This window comes from Heptranchias perlo, chromosome 5 (assembly GCF_035084215.1).
Source record: "Heptranchias perlo isolate sHepPer1 chromosome 5, sHepPer1.hap1, whole genome shotgun sequence".
Classification (NCBI taxonomy): Eukaryota; Metazoa; Chordata; class Chondrichthyes; order Hexanchiformes; family Hexanchidae; genus Heptranchias; species Heptranchias perlo.
In genome coordinates this window covers 97,159,954-97,176,878 of record NC_090329.1, presented here as the reverse complement: position 1 = coordinate 97,176,878, position 16,925 = coordinate 97,159,954, and the positions used below count along the sequence as shown (strand labels likewise).

General features: G+C 41.5%; 1 protein-coding gene across 1 annotated transcript in view; it reads left to right on the top strand.

Moving 5' to 3' along the window:
- Positions 1–16,280, top strand: part of ankrd6b (ankyrin repeat domain 6b) — a 208,458-nt gene extending 192,178 nt beyond the window's left edge. Inside the window, exons 12-17 of the mRNA XM_067984888.1 lie at positions 870–1,004; positions 2,545–2,733; positions 4,509–4,661; positions 6,399–6,512; positions 8,709–9,036; positions 14,455–16,280. Of these exons, the coding sequence (XP_067840989.1) occupies positions 870–1,004; positions 2,545–2,733; positions 4,509–4,661; positions 6,399–6,512; positions 8,709–9,036; positions 14,455–15,017 (1,482 nt within the window). The 3' untranslated portion in view covers positions 15,018–16,280. The remainder of the gene's footprint in view (positions 1–869; positions 1,005–2,544; positions 2,734–4,508; positions 4,662–6,398; positions 6,513–8,708; positions 9,037–14,454) is intronic.
- Positions 16,281–16,925: the final 645 nt, after the last annotated feature.

Here is a 16,925-nt window from a genome sequence, read left to right as displayed (position 1 = left end):
AGACCACCTATTTCCATCTCCACAACTTTGCCAAACTCTGCCACTACCTCATCCCCACCCCCACCCCCGCAGATGAAATCCCCATTCATGTCTTCATCGCCTCCAGACTCTACCTCTCCAATGATATCCTCACTCCAACTCATCCAAAACTCTGCCAACCTGAATTCTATCCCATACTAAATCCCATTCTCTTGTCACCCCTATCCTTGCCAACCTCCATTGGCTATCTATCCCCAAATACACAGAATTCAAAATCCTTTTACAGCCTAGACCTCCTCTACATCTGCATTTGTAATTTTCTCCAACTCTATGTGCCAGTCCCTGCCCGTTTTTGTACACCCCTTTCCACTCCTCGGTCATAGACCGTTCAGGCGTCTTGGCCCTACACTCTGGAATGCTTTCCCTAAACTGTGCCTTGCTGCGATCTCCCCTCCTTCAAAAGTCTCCTATAAACTGACCACAATGACCATGCCTTCTGTCATTACTCTTAACTCTGCTCCCACCACTGCTCAATATCTAGTTTCATCTCTGTGAAGTGCTTTGGGATGTTTTATTACATTAGGTGCTATATAAGTTTATTTTACAATATTTTTTACTACATTAGGTGCTATATAAGTTTATTTTACAATATTTTTTATTACATTAGGTGCTATATAAGTGCAAGTTGTTGAAGTAGTAGTCCGTGATCTTTATTTGCTGTACTGTGGTATAGTCTTTTAGAGAGACATACTTCTTTGCCTTCCCCTCCCCAAGGAAAAAGTACCTATCACATTTCCTCTATCTATCCAATAGTCCATTAAGTTCTCATCAGATACTAAAATATTGAGATGGCAATGACCTGTACACTCACTCTTTCTGGTATGTAATAGGGAAGTGCCTCAGTAGATGATGTCCACAGCAGTGACCGAGGACACCAGAAGAAGAAAAATGGGGATGATTTAATCAGAGTAGCTACACCAGAACAGAAGAGAAAGAGGGACAGAAAGAAAAAACAGAAGGAAAAGGTAACCTTGGCTTTTTTTGTAAGTATCGTTAGGAACAAACTACAGTAAATTAAACAATTACTGTCTGACAAACTGTTTCAAAAGAAACTGAATTACATCAATAGGGCAATAATAATGGGTCTGGTAAATCCTCTATGTAATTACGTTTAGGATCTTCGTTTCTTAGAAAAAAGTTACTTTCCAAGGTTTGTTCTACAGGTCACACTTACAGTAGGTACCGTCAGTAAATCTGCATCAGCCAAAATAAAACACTCAAAATGGCTACTGGATAATGTATCAACACTCTGAAATCAATTTCCATTCCTCCTTAGCAAGCAACAGTTTAAAAATTCTGGCTGTTTCCAATAGCAGTCTAATCTACACATGATGTGGAGATGCCGGTGATGGACTGGGGTGGACAAATGTAAGGAATCTTACAACACCAGGTTATAGTCCAACAAATTTATTTTAAAATCACAAGCTTTCGGGGATTATCCCCTTCGTCAGGTATAGTTTGGCAAAGTGATTTAACTGCAAAGGATCTCATGCACCATTTGAAAAAGAGCAGGGGATTACTCCCAGTGTCCTGGCCAATATTTATCCCTCAATCAACATCAGTAAAACAGATTATCTGATCACTAATCTTATTGCTATTTGTGGGACCTTGCTGTGCACAAATTGGCTTCAGCGTTTCTCTACATTACAAGAGAGACTACACTTCGAAAGTACTTAATTGGCTGTGAAGCGCTTTGGGTCGTCTTGAGGTCATGAAAAGCACTTCATATATGCATGTTATTTTTTTTTATTTGTAAAAATGAGGGTAGCAACTCAGCTCATCTGGCTCATCCTTCCATGACAGGTACAGGAGCCTAGTGATTATGGTACTGGATTAACAGCCCAGAGGTTGAGAGTTCAAATCCCACCATGGCAAGCTGTGAAATTGAATATAATAAATCTGGTAATTTGCATGCTAGGACTGGAGTATGACCGCTGGATTGTCATTTAAAAAAAAACTGGTTCACTAATATCCTTCAGAGAAGAGAAGCTTCCACTCCTATCTGGCCTGGCTTACATGTGACTCCAGTCTCTCACTATCTGGTTGATTCCTAATGCCCTCAGGCCAACCAGGGATGGGCACTAAATACTGCTTTCCCATTGTCCCTCACGTCCCAAGAGCAAAAGCAAAAGTAAAAAAAGAAACCAATGTTTCCCCCATCGCTGCATCTAACTGCCTCTTGAGTTGCTCCAGAGTTTTTTTCCCCCTCCACTAGCCTATCCAGAAGTTCATTACAGGTATTAATCACTCTGTGTGAAGAAGTGCTTCCTGACATCAGTGCTGAGCTTGTCTTCCACTGGTTTATACTTGTGTTTCTTTGTCCTTTTAGAGTTTACATATAGTGGAACTTCAGAGTGTAGCAGGTTTTCCAGGACAAGCGAACTGTACTAGTTTAAAGATGCTCAGTGAACAGTTTTAATACTTAAATAATATGTTGTTTCTTGACTTTGATTTGAACAAGAAGCTATTTTATGCAAAATTACTAAACTTATTACTTGTGCACAGGGTTCTGCTCTTTCTGACCCTCCTCCATTGACCGACCAGCAACCTCAACAAGACAGTAGACACCTCAGGAAAAGGCGAAGCAAACATTGCTGCTGTTCCCCATCCCCACAGCAAGCTCTTCTCCCTCATAATTTCCGTGCCTACCAGCTCTACACATTATACAGAAACAAGGATGGCAAAATCATGCAGGTAAATGCACAATGCTACACTGCTTGATTGTATTCCATTTTTACACAAAAATAAATTGGAATATACACCAGGGAGTGACTACAATTTTAATTGAAAGAACAAGATAATATCACACATTCGGAGACCGAAGCTTGAGCAGTTTACCTCCATCATCCCAACTCCAAGATTAGACTATGGCCTTGAAATCACTCCCTGCTATCAGATATAATTTTTATATTAACTACAGATTTGACTTTATGATGACCTTTCATTCAGTTTATTTTTTTTTGTGCCCACGGTACAGGAAAACTGGCCTTGGACTCCATAGGGTAAATTATCCTCTAGTGTACAAAAGTGCTTATCACAAATTTGGGCATAATTTGCAGCTGATGTTTCTTCTATTAAATTTAGTGGGAGGAAAACCGTGTGCCTCTAGTACCCAAGTTCACAATAAGTGGTTGTACCTCACCAAGCTTTTATGCTTAGGCGCTGGAGAAAAAAATTCATCCTTAAGTCTGTGACATCTTTACTTCATATTTTACAAGCAGTTGATTATTGGGAAATTTTATTACCAGCTTATGTCCCATTTAAAGTGTCAATTTGAATTTGATTGACACCATGCTGTTTTAGGCTGAATGCAAACTTGCTGGTGAATTGAACTGTGTCCAACTACAGTCTCCTCCATGTGCAAATCTTCACTTCAAGCAAAGAGAAGGAATAAAGATTGAATCTGATTTCCTCTCCGTCTGTGTAATCATAATCCGATACTGGCAAATGGATATCATTTTTCTTCTCTTCAGTAAAACTGATCAGTGCCATTTGCTAAACTGAAAGTATGTTCCATAATGAAATGTAAAGATCACACTAGGAGCTCCTTCAGTTTTTCTAATACTGTCGGATTATTTATTCAGAGGCTGATGTTGGTTTTACACTAGTCGCTTTTTTTTTAAAAAGCAAGAAATGGAGCCATTCTCACCTTGATTGTTCATTGTTTCTTAAGAAATGTTCCAACACTGATGCAAATCCCTTTGCTAGTCGTGCTTTCTACTTCCTTTCCAAGGTTCACCAGTTATGTAGTATCAGCATACGTTTCAGAATAGCACAGTGTTGATCGTAGCTTGACATGTCCTTTGCTTTCCAATTACATTGTTTGACATTGCCAGGAAACTTCAGATCACTTGATGGTTACCTTCAATAGGGCAACTTTTAACTCTCTTTGGCAAGGTGGAGAGAATTTAAGAGTGTTAAGTCAAAATGGTTGAAGGCTGTGCCACTGAGGGCAGGGAGAAAATACAGTACATAAGAGTCGGAGGAGTAGAGGGTACAGGTGGCATGCAGCCCTGGAAGAGATGGCAGAAATGGGGTGAAGCAGGGCTAAGGAGGGATTTGTAGATGAAGAGGGGCACGAAGGTGAAGACAGGGCACTGGGCGAGCATGGCTTAGTGCAGAATAGGATATGTGCCTGGGAGTTCTGATGAGTTGAAGTTTTATATAGGGCGGAGCTCAGGAGATTGGGAAGAAGGACATTGAAAAGTCTAATGAAGGCATGGATTAGCAATGGAGGTTAGATAGGGCCAGAGACGGTTGATATTTTGGAGGCAGAAGTAGGCAATCTTGGTGATGATGGGGTATTCTGTTGTAAAATTCTTCTACCTGTAACTGCATATGAATTAGAAGGTTATACGAGTAGATTTCTGATTTTAAAACTGCATTTGTTAAAGCTTAGTTTAATCACTCATTAAAATCAGCCATTCAAAACCCTTCAGCGGATGACCATTTGTAAATTCCTTGTTCAGGCCCCCATAAATGGCTGTCGTTGTGAGCCACTGATCAATAAATTGGAGAACCGTCTTGAAGCTACAAAGGAAGAAATAAAAGCTGAACTTGAGATTGTGCAGGGAAAATTGAATACAAAACTTGGAGAACTGGAAGGAAGAAACAAACATGAGGTAAGAGAGGAACGTTTTACATCTAGGCTGTCCGTAGATTTTTTTTTACCTGTCAACACAGAAAATATTTTCATTATTTTTTAATTTGATAGGTTTAAATATTACTATTTAAATTATCGGAAGTCAGATCAAAGCGCTTGGCAGGCTGTGATTCATAACCATGCAATTTGGCTCTAGCTTCAAAATTAACACCCACTGCCTGGATTCCCAGGAATGAAAACAAAGGGGAAACTGGCATTTATGATGGTGTTAGTGGTTGTACTGCGGTTATTTTCCGTATAACGCTACATACATGAAATGTGGGGTGTTTTATATATAAAATGAAAAAGATTAGGAGGTGCAATGTCGGAATCCACTCATTTCAGAGGAAATCAGGTCGTACAGTTTTTTTTGAATTGGGGTGTTCAGCACTATAAAATGTTTAATTCTTAACATCTAATGAAGCTTTATGACAATTACTATATTCAGCTCTTATTTTGTAAGTTTTTTCTCAAAATGTAATCAGCAATTTGTCTTCAAAATGGAGCACTAGGTCTAAACAATGCCCTGCTAAGAAAACACAATGGGTTGCCAAGATAAAATGCCAAGTCAAACAAAATGATTATTCATTTACACAATAAATTCTGCTCTGCACACATCCTGGCAAACAGTAATATCAAAACACCAGGCTGTATCAGGTTATTTATTGTAAGTACAAGTTGGATGTAGCTGTTTATAAGTCTCGGTTTGCCTCAGTGGTAGCACTCTGACCTCTGAGTTAGAAGGTTTGTGGGTTGAAGCTCCACAGTAGGACTTAAGCACATCATCTAGCCCGACATTTGGCTGGAGTACTAAAGGCGACGTGGATTGTTGGATGTGCTGCCTTTTGGCTGAGATGTTAAATCAAGGCCCTGTTTGTCTTTTCAGTTTTATGTAAAAGATCCCATGCATTATTTGAAGAAGAACTGGGGAGTTCTCCCAGTGTCCTGGCCAACACTTAACCTTCAACTGACACCACCAATACAGATTAACTGGCCACTTGTCTCAACGTTGATTGTGGGACTTTGTTACACACAAATTGGCTTCCACATTTGCCTACACAACAGTGACTACTGAGCTAGCGGACATCCTGAAAATGTGATGGCGCTATACAAATGTAAACTTTTTCTTCTTTCTTTAATTGATGATTGGTAAATTCTTACAGCAATGTCCTCTGGGGGAAGCAGGGCAGGTTATTTTTCCTGTGAATAATTGTTTATATTTGCCACAGAATGTAATTTTTGCTTCAGCAGTGGAATCCCGGGACTTCCTGAGAACACTTTCTGGAGTATTATCTCATGATTAGAGAACAAATTATGATCCACTTATGGGATGGTCATCTTGTGGATCATTCAAAAATTCACCGAGCCAATGCACCCCATTCCCCCAAAGTGCTGAGATCAGCTAACTGAATAAATGTGGTTGGATCTTTAATATTTATGAAATATGTATTGTTTTAATTTTATTTTACTCATGAAATTCTATATTTGTTTACATTACTGTGGTATTAATAAAGCCATTATTGACTATTCTATTCTCCTGCCAAACCACTACAGTAAATCCACAACAGAAATGAACCTGCAATATGGCTTTAGAGCTGATGGAAGTGAAACCAAACACAGTGTTGCAAGATGTTTATCAGGAGGAATCAGCATTGTGTAATTTCTGTACCATTACAGGAGCTTCACTCCATACAAATGTTTTACTTTTGAAACTCAGGTCAGAGTCTTAGATAAGCTAACATCTGAACGGATCTCGGCAGAGCGGACAGAATGCTTACACCGTATTGACCAGCGTGCTGTACTAGAGAGGCTAGAAGGAGACAAACGCCAGGTAAAACCAAATCTCCTGATAACAACCAGGGGAGGGGGGAGAGAGAGAGGGGGGAGAGAGAGGGGGGGGGGGAGGAGGGAGGGGCGAGGAGGGAGTAGTGGGGGGATTGGAGGGAGGGAGAGTGGGGGGGGTGAGGGGGGAGAGTGGGGGGGGTGAGGGGGGAGAGTGGGGGGGGAGGGGGGAAGGGGGGGGAGAGTTGGTGGGAGGAGGAGGGGGGGACAGATTGGAAAATAAGAAAATGGTGGGAATTAGGCCTCAAAGTGGCAGGAACTAAATAGAAAGGGGGAGGGTGGAAAGCTGGAGGCCCACTAAGAATGTGGTAGGCACCTTGTGGAGGGAGTTGGTTATGGCAGTACCACTTCCTTGAATTACAGGACTCCTTTTGTAATGCAGAAATACATTTAACAATCTCACCAGAACATCCTAGGTAAACTACCTGCTCTTCTGACCCTTCCTTGTAGTGTCTTTTTATATGTGTGTCAATTCTTCATTCATTCATTACCCTCACGGTACCAGAGGAGTCAGAGGTGAAAGTGGGATCTGATATTGGGGAGGAGAGGCTCATAAGAAATAGGAGCAGGAGTAGGCCCTAAGGCTCAGCCTCACCCTGGCACCCGAGCCTGCAGCCTTGGACCTCCGGGCACCTAGTCTAAAAAGGATGCTGGATCAGCATCATGCTCACATGGAGGCACCGAGGACAAGCGGAGAGAACATTGACACTGGCTTCTCAGAGATTTGACTACCGTCTTTCAGGATCTGCAGGATCTCACTGATACCAGGAGGTCTGCCCTCCCACTGATCAGTGGGCACTCAGGTCCAAGTTCCAGCACAAGTGGTGTGGTTAGAATCTGCCTTCTTGGTGCCTTCCTGTTGACATCCCATGTGACATTTCTAGCCTGCTCATTGTGTCAGGAAACAGGACCAGGCTTCCCATACACTGTATGGCAACATGGCCTATTGAAGAGTCCTCCTGGAACTCAGAAGCCCTGAGGTGAATGCCATTACAGTCCCAAGAGGCTCAAGATATCACAACACAGCCAAGCACCACTGGGGTCCCCGGCCCTCAGGTATCACCTCAGCACAGCAGCAGGATACGTTTAAGAACAGCACAGAGAGGCAGGCAGCTGTAATAGGAAGCACACTGTGAATATATATGTGCACAGTAAAACCATTTTGTGATATTAAGTCCAGCATTCTGAAGTATGTCTGTTCTTCATGTTTGAAAGGATGTTTGGAGGTCAGTTTGCAATGGGGGACAGAGTTCTTTCTTTCCCTCCTTACTGGATTTCTGCCTCCTTAAATAGATCTTGTGAGACACCATTGAGGGAGCAGCGTGGTTTGTAAACTCTGGTGGAAGAGTACCTCCTGGTTGGTCTTATTCTGTCATTTCCTCTACCTCTTGCTCCTGTTCTGCCTCCATTATAAGGAAATATTTGGGGATATCTATGTTTACCGTGTCTGTTTGTTTTATAATTTTGGATACCTTTGTCAAATCCCTCTCAATCTTCTTAGTTCGAGAGAAAACAGCCCTAATTGCTCTAGCCTTTCCTCATTCCCGGTATCATCCTGATAAATCTGTGTTGCAATTTTTTCCAGAGCTTTATATCCCCCTAAAACTACACATAGTATTCCAGCTGTAATCTGTCACGTTGTACTGTCATTATATCCTCTCTGCTTCTGTATTCAGTCCTTCTAAATATAAACACCAAAATCCCATTTGCTTTCTAAATGTCTTTTATTTAAAAACCTGTCCTCTCACCCTTAAGGATTTATGTGTCTGCACACAAAGATCCCTTTGCTCCTCCACTACGAGAAATTCACCATTTAGGGGATATTTTCATTCCTTATTCTTGTTCTCTGCTAAAATTCCTATCTTCCTATTACATAAAGTAATTTGAATACCAAAACTAGCCTGACTGTAGTCACTGCGGGCAAATGTTGGTTTCATGCCTATAAAACCTTGCGAGGATTCTCCCGCTTGCCGACTAACTTTGGCGGAAGAGCTGAGGAAACTCCAGAGAAATGGCGTAGACAGTGTATTTTCAGTTAATCTATACGTTGAAACAGAGTTAGCCACAATTTCTTACTTCCCAATTTTTTGTGGTATGTTTATTTTTGAATTGAGCAAACGGTACTTAAATTTGGTTTAAATTTACCAATATTTTGTCTGGTTAATCATTCCTGTCTTCTCCGTAGGCTTCGGTGGTGGATGATATGAAATCTTGGTGTATGTCCAAGCTCCAAAATCTTGAGCTCAAGTTGTCAGGAGAACCGAGGTCTAAATCTGCAATGACTGCTGGTGAGAACTTGCCAGAGACTCTGAGCACCGATACCATCCAAACCAACAGGGACTGTAGAACTGTCCAGATATATCCTGTTGTGCAACAAGCTGGAGAACAACCACAACAGCCCTACATCAGCCTGCACTGTAGTTTGTCAGAAGAATCGGGAGGTGCCAAAGTCCAATCCTCAGATGAGGCATCGGGCAGACAGTACTTTGTCATTCAACAGGATAGTCCACCAGGTACACCCTGTAATACAGGATTTAGGGAGCAGCTAAAACATATTCTTAATCCTTCACTGGTAATATAAGAATTTTAGGTAAAATCAAAGGCAGGCTATTGGAAATGATTAAAAGCACCCAACATACAGAGAGTACTAGTATCACTTGGCACAAGTTATACCTTCCTCCTCTCAGCTTGATGTATTACTACTAACCCGAGAATACTCTGCACACGGTAATTGAAATAACAGTTGATAATCTGTATTAAAATGTCCCCCTTTCCTCCCCAAATTTGCTTCCAAAACTCCTCAGTGGAGATTAGTCGACAAAAGAGAAACCCAAGTTGTGATCAGAATTGATCGTTTTGGTAGATCCTTTTATGGTACCTGGTGGGTTCTTAAAATCATTCAAAGTGAATTTTTCACATTTCTGTGGAATGGGAGAAGGAACACAGGAACGGGAGTAGGCCATTCAGCCCCTCGAGCCTGTTCTGCCATTCAGTGAGATCATGGCAGATCTGTATCCTAACTCCATATACCCGCCTTGGCTAGCAATAAAATCTATCGATCTCAGTTTTAAAATTTATTAATTATGCTAGCATCTACTGATTTTTGTGGGAGGGAGTTGCACACTTCTACCACCCTTTGCGTGAAGAAGTGTTTCCTAACTTCTCTCCTGAATGGCCTGGGCCACAATAAATGTTGGTAAACTACAGGGAGATGAAGATAACCTGATCATTTAAAATGAAATTGTACAGGCACATGGTCTATACTCCATACAACCAAACCCAAATGGATGAAGCTGGAGGAGGAGACAACTGCCAGAGGAGTGTCATTGTTGGGACTGTTCTTTGAACGGTAGGGGGAGGAAGGAAGCAGCAGGCACCTTAAGGTTACAAACCCTTGCCTAGAAATTCCATCAGCGCCATTGCTGGAATTTCTGCCCACCACATTGATCCTGTAAGTTCTTATCCAAAATCATGGGGATGGGGTAATTTACATAATTGGGGGTGGAATATTGGAGCAGCACCCTGCCGCTACGACATGGTTGAAGGTTTGCGACTCTTACTTTGATATTTTTCAGCTCCCAGAATGGGAAGCCCTGAATCACACATCAATTGAGCCCTCTTAATGAGTCCCACATGTGCCATAGAATAGCACTTGAACCTGCTTCCTGCAGGCCTATGTACTGCTGACCGTAAAAGAAGTGTATCTGGCGGAATTTCAGGTGGAGTTCGCAACCAGCCCCCCAACCTCCAAACTAACGTCTGGATGAAGGGAGTGCGGGTGGAAAAAGAGATTCCTCTCCCATCAGAATTTGCCGTGGCTACTTCCATAAGAACATAAGAAATAGGAGCAGGAGTCGGCCAAAAGCCCCCTCGAGCCTGCTCCGCCATTTACTAAGATCATGGCTGATCTTCGACCTCAACTCCACTTTCCTGCCCAATTCCCTTATCCCTTGATTCCCTTAGAGTCCAAAAATCTAACGATCTCAGCCTTGAATGTACTCAATGACTGAGTATCCACAGCCCTCTGGGGTAGAGAATTCCAAAGATTCACATCCATCTGAGTGAAGAAATTTCTCCTCATCTCAGTCCTAAATGGCCGGCCCTTTAGCCTGAGACACTGCCCCCTAGTTCTAGACTCTCCAGCCAGGGGAAACAGCCTCTCAGCATCTACCCTGTCAAGCCCTCTCGGAATCTTATATGTTTCAATGAGATCATCTCTCATTCTTCCAAACTAGAGAGAGTATAGACCCATTCTACTCAATGTCTCCTCATAGGACAACCCTCTCATTCCAGGAATCAATCCAGTAAACCTTCGTTGTACCGCCTCTAAGGCAAGTATATCCTTCCTTAGATAAGGAGACCAAAACTGTACAGTACTCCAGGTGTGGTCTCACCAAAGCCCTGTACAATTGCAGCAAGACTTCCTTACTCTTGTACTCCAACCCCTTTACAATAAAGGCCAACGTACCATTTGCCTTCCTTATTGCTTGCTGTACCTGCATGTGTTTCTTGTACGAGGACACCCAAATCCCTCTGAACACCAACATTTAATAATTTCTCACCATTTAAAAAAATTCTGTTTTTCTATTCTTCCTACCAAAGTGAATAACCTCACATTTCCCCACATCATACTCCACCTGCCACCTTCTTGCCCACTCACTTAACCTGTCTATATCCCTTTGCAGACTCTGTCCTCCTCACAGCTTACTTTCCCACCTAGCTTTGTATCGTCAGCAAACATGGATACATTACACTCAGTCCCTTCATCTAAGTCATTAATGTAGATTGTAAATAGCTGAGGCCCCAGGACTGATCCTTGCAGCAGCCCGCCAACCTGAAAATGACCCGTTTATTCCTACTCTCTGATTTCTGTCTGTTAACCAATCTTCTATCCATGCTAATATATTACCCCCAACCCCATGAGTCCTTATCTTGTGTAACAACCTTTTATGTGGCACATAATCGAACGCCATTTGAAAATCTAAATATACTACATCTACTGGTTCCCCTTTATCTACCCTGCTCGTTACACCCTCAAAAAACTCTAATAGATTTGTCAAACACTATTTCCCTTTCATAAAACCATATTGACTCTGCCTAATCATATTATGATTTTCTAAATGCCCTGTTACCACGTCCTTAATAATGGATTCCAGCATTTTCCCGACGACTGACTTCAGGCTAACTGGCCTGTAGTTCCGTTTTCTCTCTCCCTCCTTTCTTGAATAGTGGAGTCACATTTGCTACCTTCCAATCTGCTAGGATTGTTCTAAAAATCTAGGGAATTTTGGAAGATTACAGCCAATGCATCCACTATCTCTGCAGCCACCTCTTTTAGAATCCTAGGATGTAAGCCATCAGGTCCAGGGGATTTGTTGGCTTTTCGTTCAGTACTTTCTCCAGTACTTTTTCTTTACTAATATTAATCACTTTAAGTTCCTTACTCTCATTAGACCCTTGGTTCCCCACTATTTCTGGTTTACTTTTTGTGTCTTCTACTGTGAAAACAGATACCAAATATTTGTTTAACGTCTCTGCCATTTCCTTATTCCCCATTATAATTTCTCCTGTCTCAGCCTCTAAGGGACCCATGTTTACTTTCGATGCTCTCTTCCTTTTTCCATACTTGTAGAAGCTCTTACAGTCTGTTTTTATATTTCTTGCTAGTTTACTCTCCTATTCTGTTTTCCCCCTCTTCAATTTTTTGGTCATCCTTTGGGAGAGTTTTAGAAACCAGCAATGTTCAAGCTTACTACTCTTCTTGGCCACATTATAAGCCCCTTTTAATGTAATACTATCCTTAACTTCCTTAGTTAGCCATGGATGGATCACTTTTCCCTTGGAGTTTTTATTTCTCAATGGAATGTATATTCATTGAGAATTATGAAATATTTCTTTAAATGTTCACCATTGCTTATCTACTGTCATCTTCTAATCTAATTTCCCAATTAACCTTAGCCAACTAGCCCTTCATACATAAGTAATTGGTTTTGTTTAAGTTTAAGACTCTAGTTTCGGACTTAAGTACTTCATTTTCGAACTCAATGTGAAATTCTATCATATTATGATCACTCTTCCCCAGAGGATCCCTTACTATGAGATTACTAATTAATCCTGTCTCATTACACAAGACAAGATCTAAAATAGCCTGTTCCCTGGTTGGTTCCACAATGTATTATTCTAGGAAACTGTCTCGAATGCATTCCATGAACTCGTCCTCTAAACTGTTTTTGCCAATTTGATTTGCCCAGTTTATATGAAAATTAAAGTCTCCCACGATTATTGCGTTACCTTTGTTACAAGCTCCTCTTATCTCTCAATTAATACTCTGTAGGGGGCCTATAAACTACTCCCACCAGTGTTTTCTGCCCCTTGTTATTTCTTATCTCCACCCATACTGATACTGCTTCCTGATCTTCCAAGCCAAGATCCTTTCTCACTACTGTCCTTATGTCATCCTTCATTAACAGGGCTATCCCCCTTCCTTTTCCATTTTGTCTGTCTTTTCAAAACGTCACGTACCCTGGAATATTTAGTTCCCAACTTTGGTCACCTTGCAACCACGTCTCAGTAATGGCTACTAGATCAAACCCATTTATCTCTATTTGTGCCATTAATTCATCTATCTTGTTACGAATGCTTCATGCACTCAGATAAAGTGCCTTTAATTTTAACTTTTTACTATTTTTCCCTGATGCACTATTACCATTAAACACTCTGTCCCTTCCTATCACACTCTGCTTATCTTTACCCAAATCGCTAGACTGCTGTTTAGCCTTGACTTTTCTCTTTACATTTATAAATTTCCCCTCATCTGAACCCCCCCCCCCACACACCTTTATAGTTTAAAGTCCTATCTACAGCCCTAGTTATTCAATTCGCCAGGTCACTGGTTCTAGCCCAATTTAAGTGGAGCCTGTCCCAACGGAACAGCTCCCCCTTTCCCCAGTACTGGTGCCAGTGCCCCATAAATCAAACCCCCTGTCTCCCACACCACTCTTTGAGCCACGCATTTAACACTCTGATCTGTTTGACCCTATGCCAATTTGCATGTGGCTCAGGTAGTTAATCCAGAGATTATTACCTTTGAGGTTCTGCTTATTAATTTGGACCCTAGCTCCTCAAACTCCCTCAGCAGGACCTCATTCCTAGTTCTACCTATGTCGTTGGTTCCTACGCGGACCACAACAACTGGATCCTCCCCCTCAAGCTGCAAAGGATGGAAACCTTTGGAGTAAAATCTGGCCCCTCTGCTGTCACTATGCCTGACTCCCACCCTCCGAAGCACCAGATGTCCTGTCTTTAAGGATTCCATATAATTCTTGCTTCAGATTGAAACTATCAGAATATTCTGTACGGGATTCAAAGGAAGGCCTTCTTTAGAGAAATCGCCTAAGTGGGAACATATGGAAGGACAAACTGGACCTGCGCATAATAAAGAGGGAATGTATTGTGTTTCTTGGTACAAGGTTCATACTTCTCCTCTGAGCACGAGGAAGGTACCTGGTGCAGGAAAACACTGTCAGGGCCAAGAAAATCAAATTAATTACAAAATCTGAATCCCCATCAAAGAGGCAAGAGCAAAGGCAAAGGCTTGGGAGCAATTGCTTCTTAGTTTAGGACTACCCAGGATTTAGGAAGACCTGGAATGGGGTTTATGGTAGAAAATATCTTGCAAACAAGGAATAAAAACTCTTACCTCACCACAACATTCGCAAACTGTTTAAATAGTGAGCAAACTGATCAGAAAATGTATTTACTTGTTATATCCATACATTAATGAAAATAGTTGATGATCTTTGTTTACAACAGTAATATTTTATCAATTTCTTTAGAACTGAAAATGTATCCATGAAACAGATGTCCTTTTTCAGATCTGAAAACAACAATGAGAACATGTTTGTGATTAATCAATATTTTTATTTACACAGGAACAACACAGCCAGTACTGACAGTTTCCAATTCTTTCCAAAATATGCCCCAAACAACTTCTCCTCCAGCTGTTAGACCAAAAGAAAGAGCCTCTGCTCCCCCAGCCAAAATACCCCACGAGTTGCCACCTTTGGAACAGCCTTTGCTCAAGTCTGGACATGTAAAGTTTCAGACTTCTAATGGAACGTCAGTTGTAAAGACTGACCAAGCAGTGAGCATTCAACCACTTGGAGGATATAATCAAAACAAAAGCACCCAGACTAAAAAATCTCTCCGTGTAAGGCACAGGCAACAACAGAGCAGCATGATGCTTTCTGCTGCACATCATACGGACCAACCCACCACACAAATCAAGGAGAGCTCACCTGCGCTCGAAATCACACAATATTTTTTTGAGGCAGTTTCCACACAGATGGAAAAGTGGTATGAGAGGAAGATTGAGGAGGCAAGATGCCAAGCTGATCAGAAGGCCCATCAGGATAAAGTTGCTTTGTTAGAGCAAATTAAAAGCTTGGAAGAAGAACTGCAGAAACTTAGGACTAAAATGCAGAAGGATAGCTAGCAGATGCCAGTCAGAGACATCTCTTCCTGCCAAGGAAGATATCATCTATACACACATTGCTGTCGACTCAACGTTCCCTCCTGGGTGTAGGTTGTAGGAATTAACACAGCAAATATGTGGACTTTCACTGTATTGGAGACTTGCATTAAAAGAATGCATTTTTTTTTTTTTGAGTTTGTCAGACTCTCTATGCCACAGATTCAACCTGAGGAAGTTAAAGTAACTTTTTGAAGGATGCTTTGTAAGTGGATTTGTACTATTTCACTCCCTTTTTTTGGCTTTTTTAGTTATTTCAAGGGCTTTCTGCCATAAGTTCTAGCACTGATCCATTTTGTTTTACTCCTGGAAATGTGGACAATGAATTTCCCGATGGGATTCCGACTATATTTATGTTTTCTGGAGGTGGAAAAGAAGGATGCACAGCAGGTGAGATTGTACTAGAGGACGGCTGTGGCCAATGCCGTTACCCTCCAAACTGCTACTAAAGAGACGTGGGCTTAACTGGACTTAGTGTATGACGACGCTGTTCTTTACACACCAGTAGTAAGCATTTTAATGAAAAAATTGAAAATGAGCTAGGAAGCTTCCAACAGCATTGCTTGTGGTCCCTGGATTGGGGAATGGGGTCAGTCACAGTATCAGGAAGCAGGGCACTCAGGGTAGGTCTCAATGCAACTGTGAGAGTGGAACTGGAACACTCTGGGAGAGAGAGCAGGGACCAGGCAGAGGGTGTAAAATGCCTGAGGGGACTGGGGAGCTATCATGGCAGCCAAAAATTACTAGTACATAAACAGAATGTAACAAAAGTTACAGCCACTTGACAACCAACAAGAGAAAATGTGCGGAATCATGAGCGCAATGTTCAATGCTGTATCACCATTCTGAAAATCTTAAGTACTGAATGTTCTTGCTAGATTTGAAAGATGTCTATTTTTCATCATTTAACAATTGCAAGAATTAGCTTTTCTAAGTTTGTAGCCCTGATTATTATGAAGTACAGAACATTTTCAAAGTTTTTTTTGCCAAACTGGTACAGAAATCTAGTTTTTTTTTAAAAGGATGATCATTCTGCCAACCACTGTTTCAGAAGGCACTTTTCAATGTGATCACTACATCAATACAAATGTTAGCCAATGTAGCAAATGGGACTAAAACAACTTTGTAAACTGAAAATATTTTGATGACGTGTTGCCTAACACTAACCATCATCAAAATGGTGGCTGCAACCTGCTTAGTAACCAATACAGTTAATCAAAAAATAAATCTTTGGGCACTTTGCTTTCTTTCAGCTTACAAGTCATCCAGATGGATGGTTAATTAATGGAGAATTTGTAATCTTGTAACTGATATTGGAGTTATGCAAATTACATTCCCAAGCTGCTAGTTTTAATTTAGATTAGGTACATAATGAGCTACTGGAACATTTGAGATAGAAAGAACTTGCTTTTATATAGGATCTCATCCTTTTAACACGTGCTTTTCTAAAATCCATCATCTTTGTGGATTTGATAGGATGTTCACTACAGACCTCACAAAAAGCTGAAACAGGCGTTAGGTGCCCTGCATATGCAAATCGAGATCCTAATGCCGGTTGAAGGACCCCGATTAAAACTGGTCATCAACTGGACGGAGCTTGTGCCACACAGGTTCCACCCAATTGCTCTGGGTCTTTAGCGGCCTAACCAGTGGTCCTTAAAGGTGACAACTGGAGCCCACCCACAAACTTTTTTACAGTTTCATTTCTGTGGAGCCAGGAGGAGCTGAAGTGCTTCTCCAAGCTCCATAAAAATACTGCAGGCAACGGCCAGCCTGGGCTCGCCACCCCCTCCCACCATCACCTCCAGTTCATCTCCCCTCGCCCCGGACCTGCGGGCCAGCTTGGCCTTGGAGCCGGAAAAAAATCCTAAG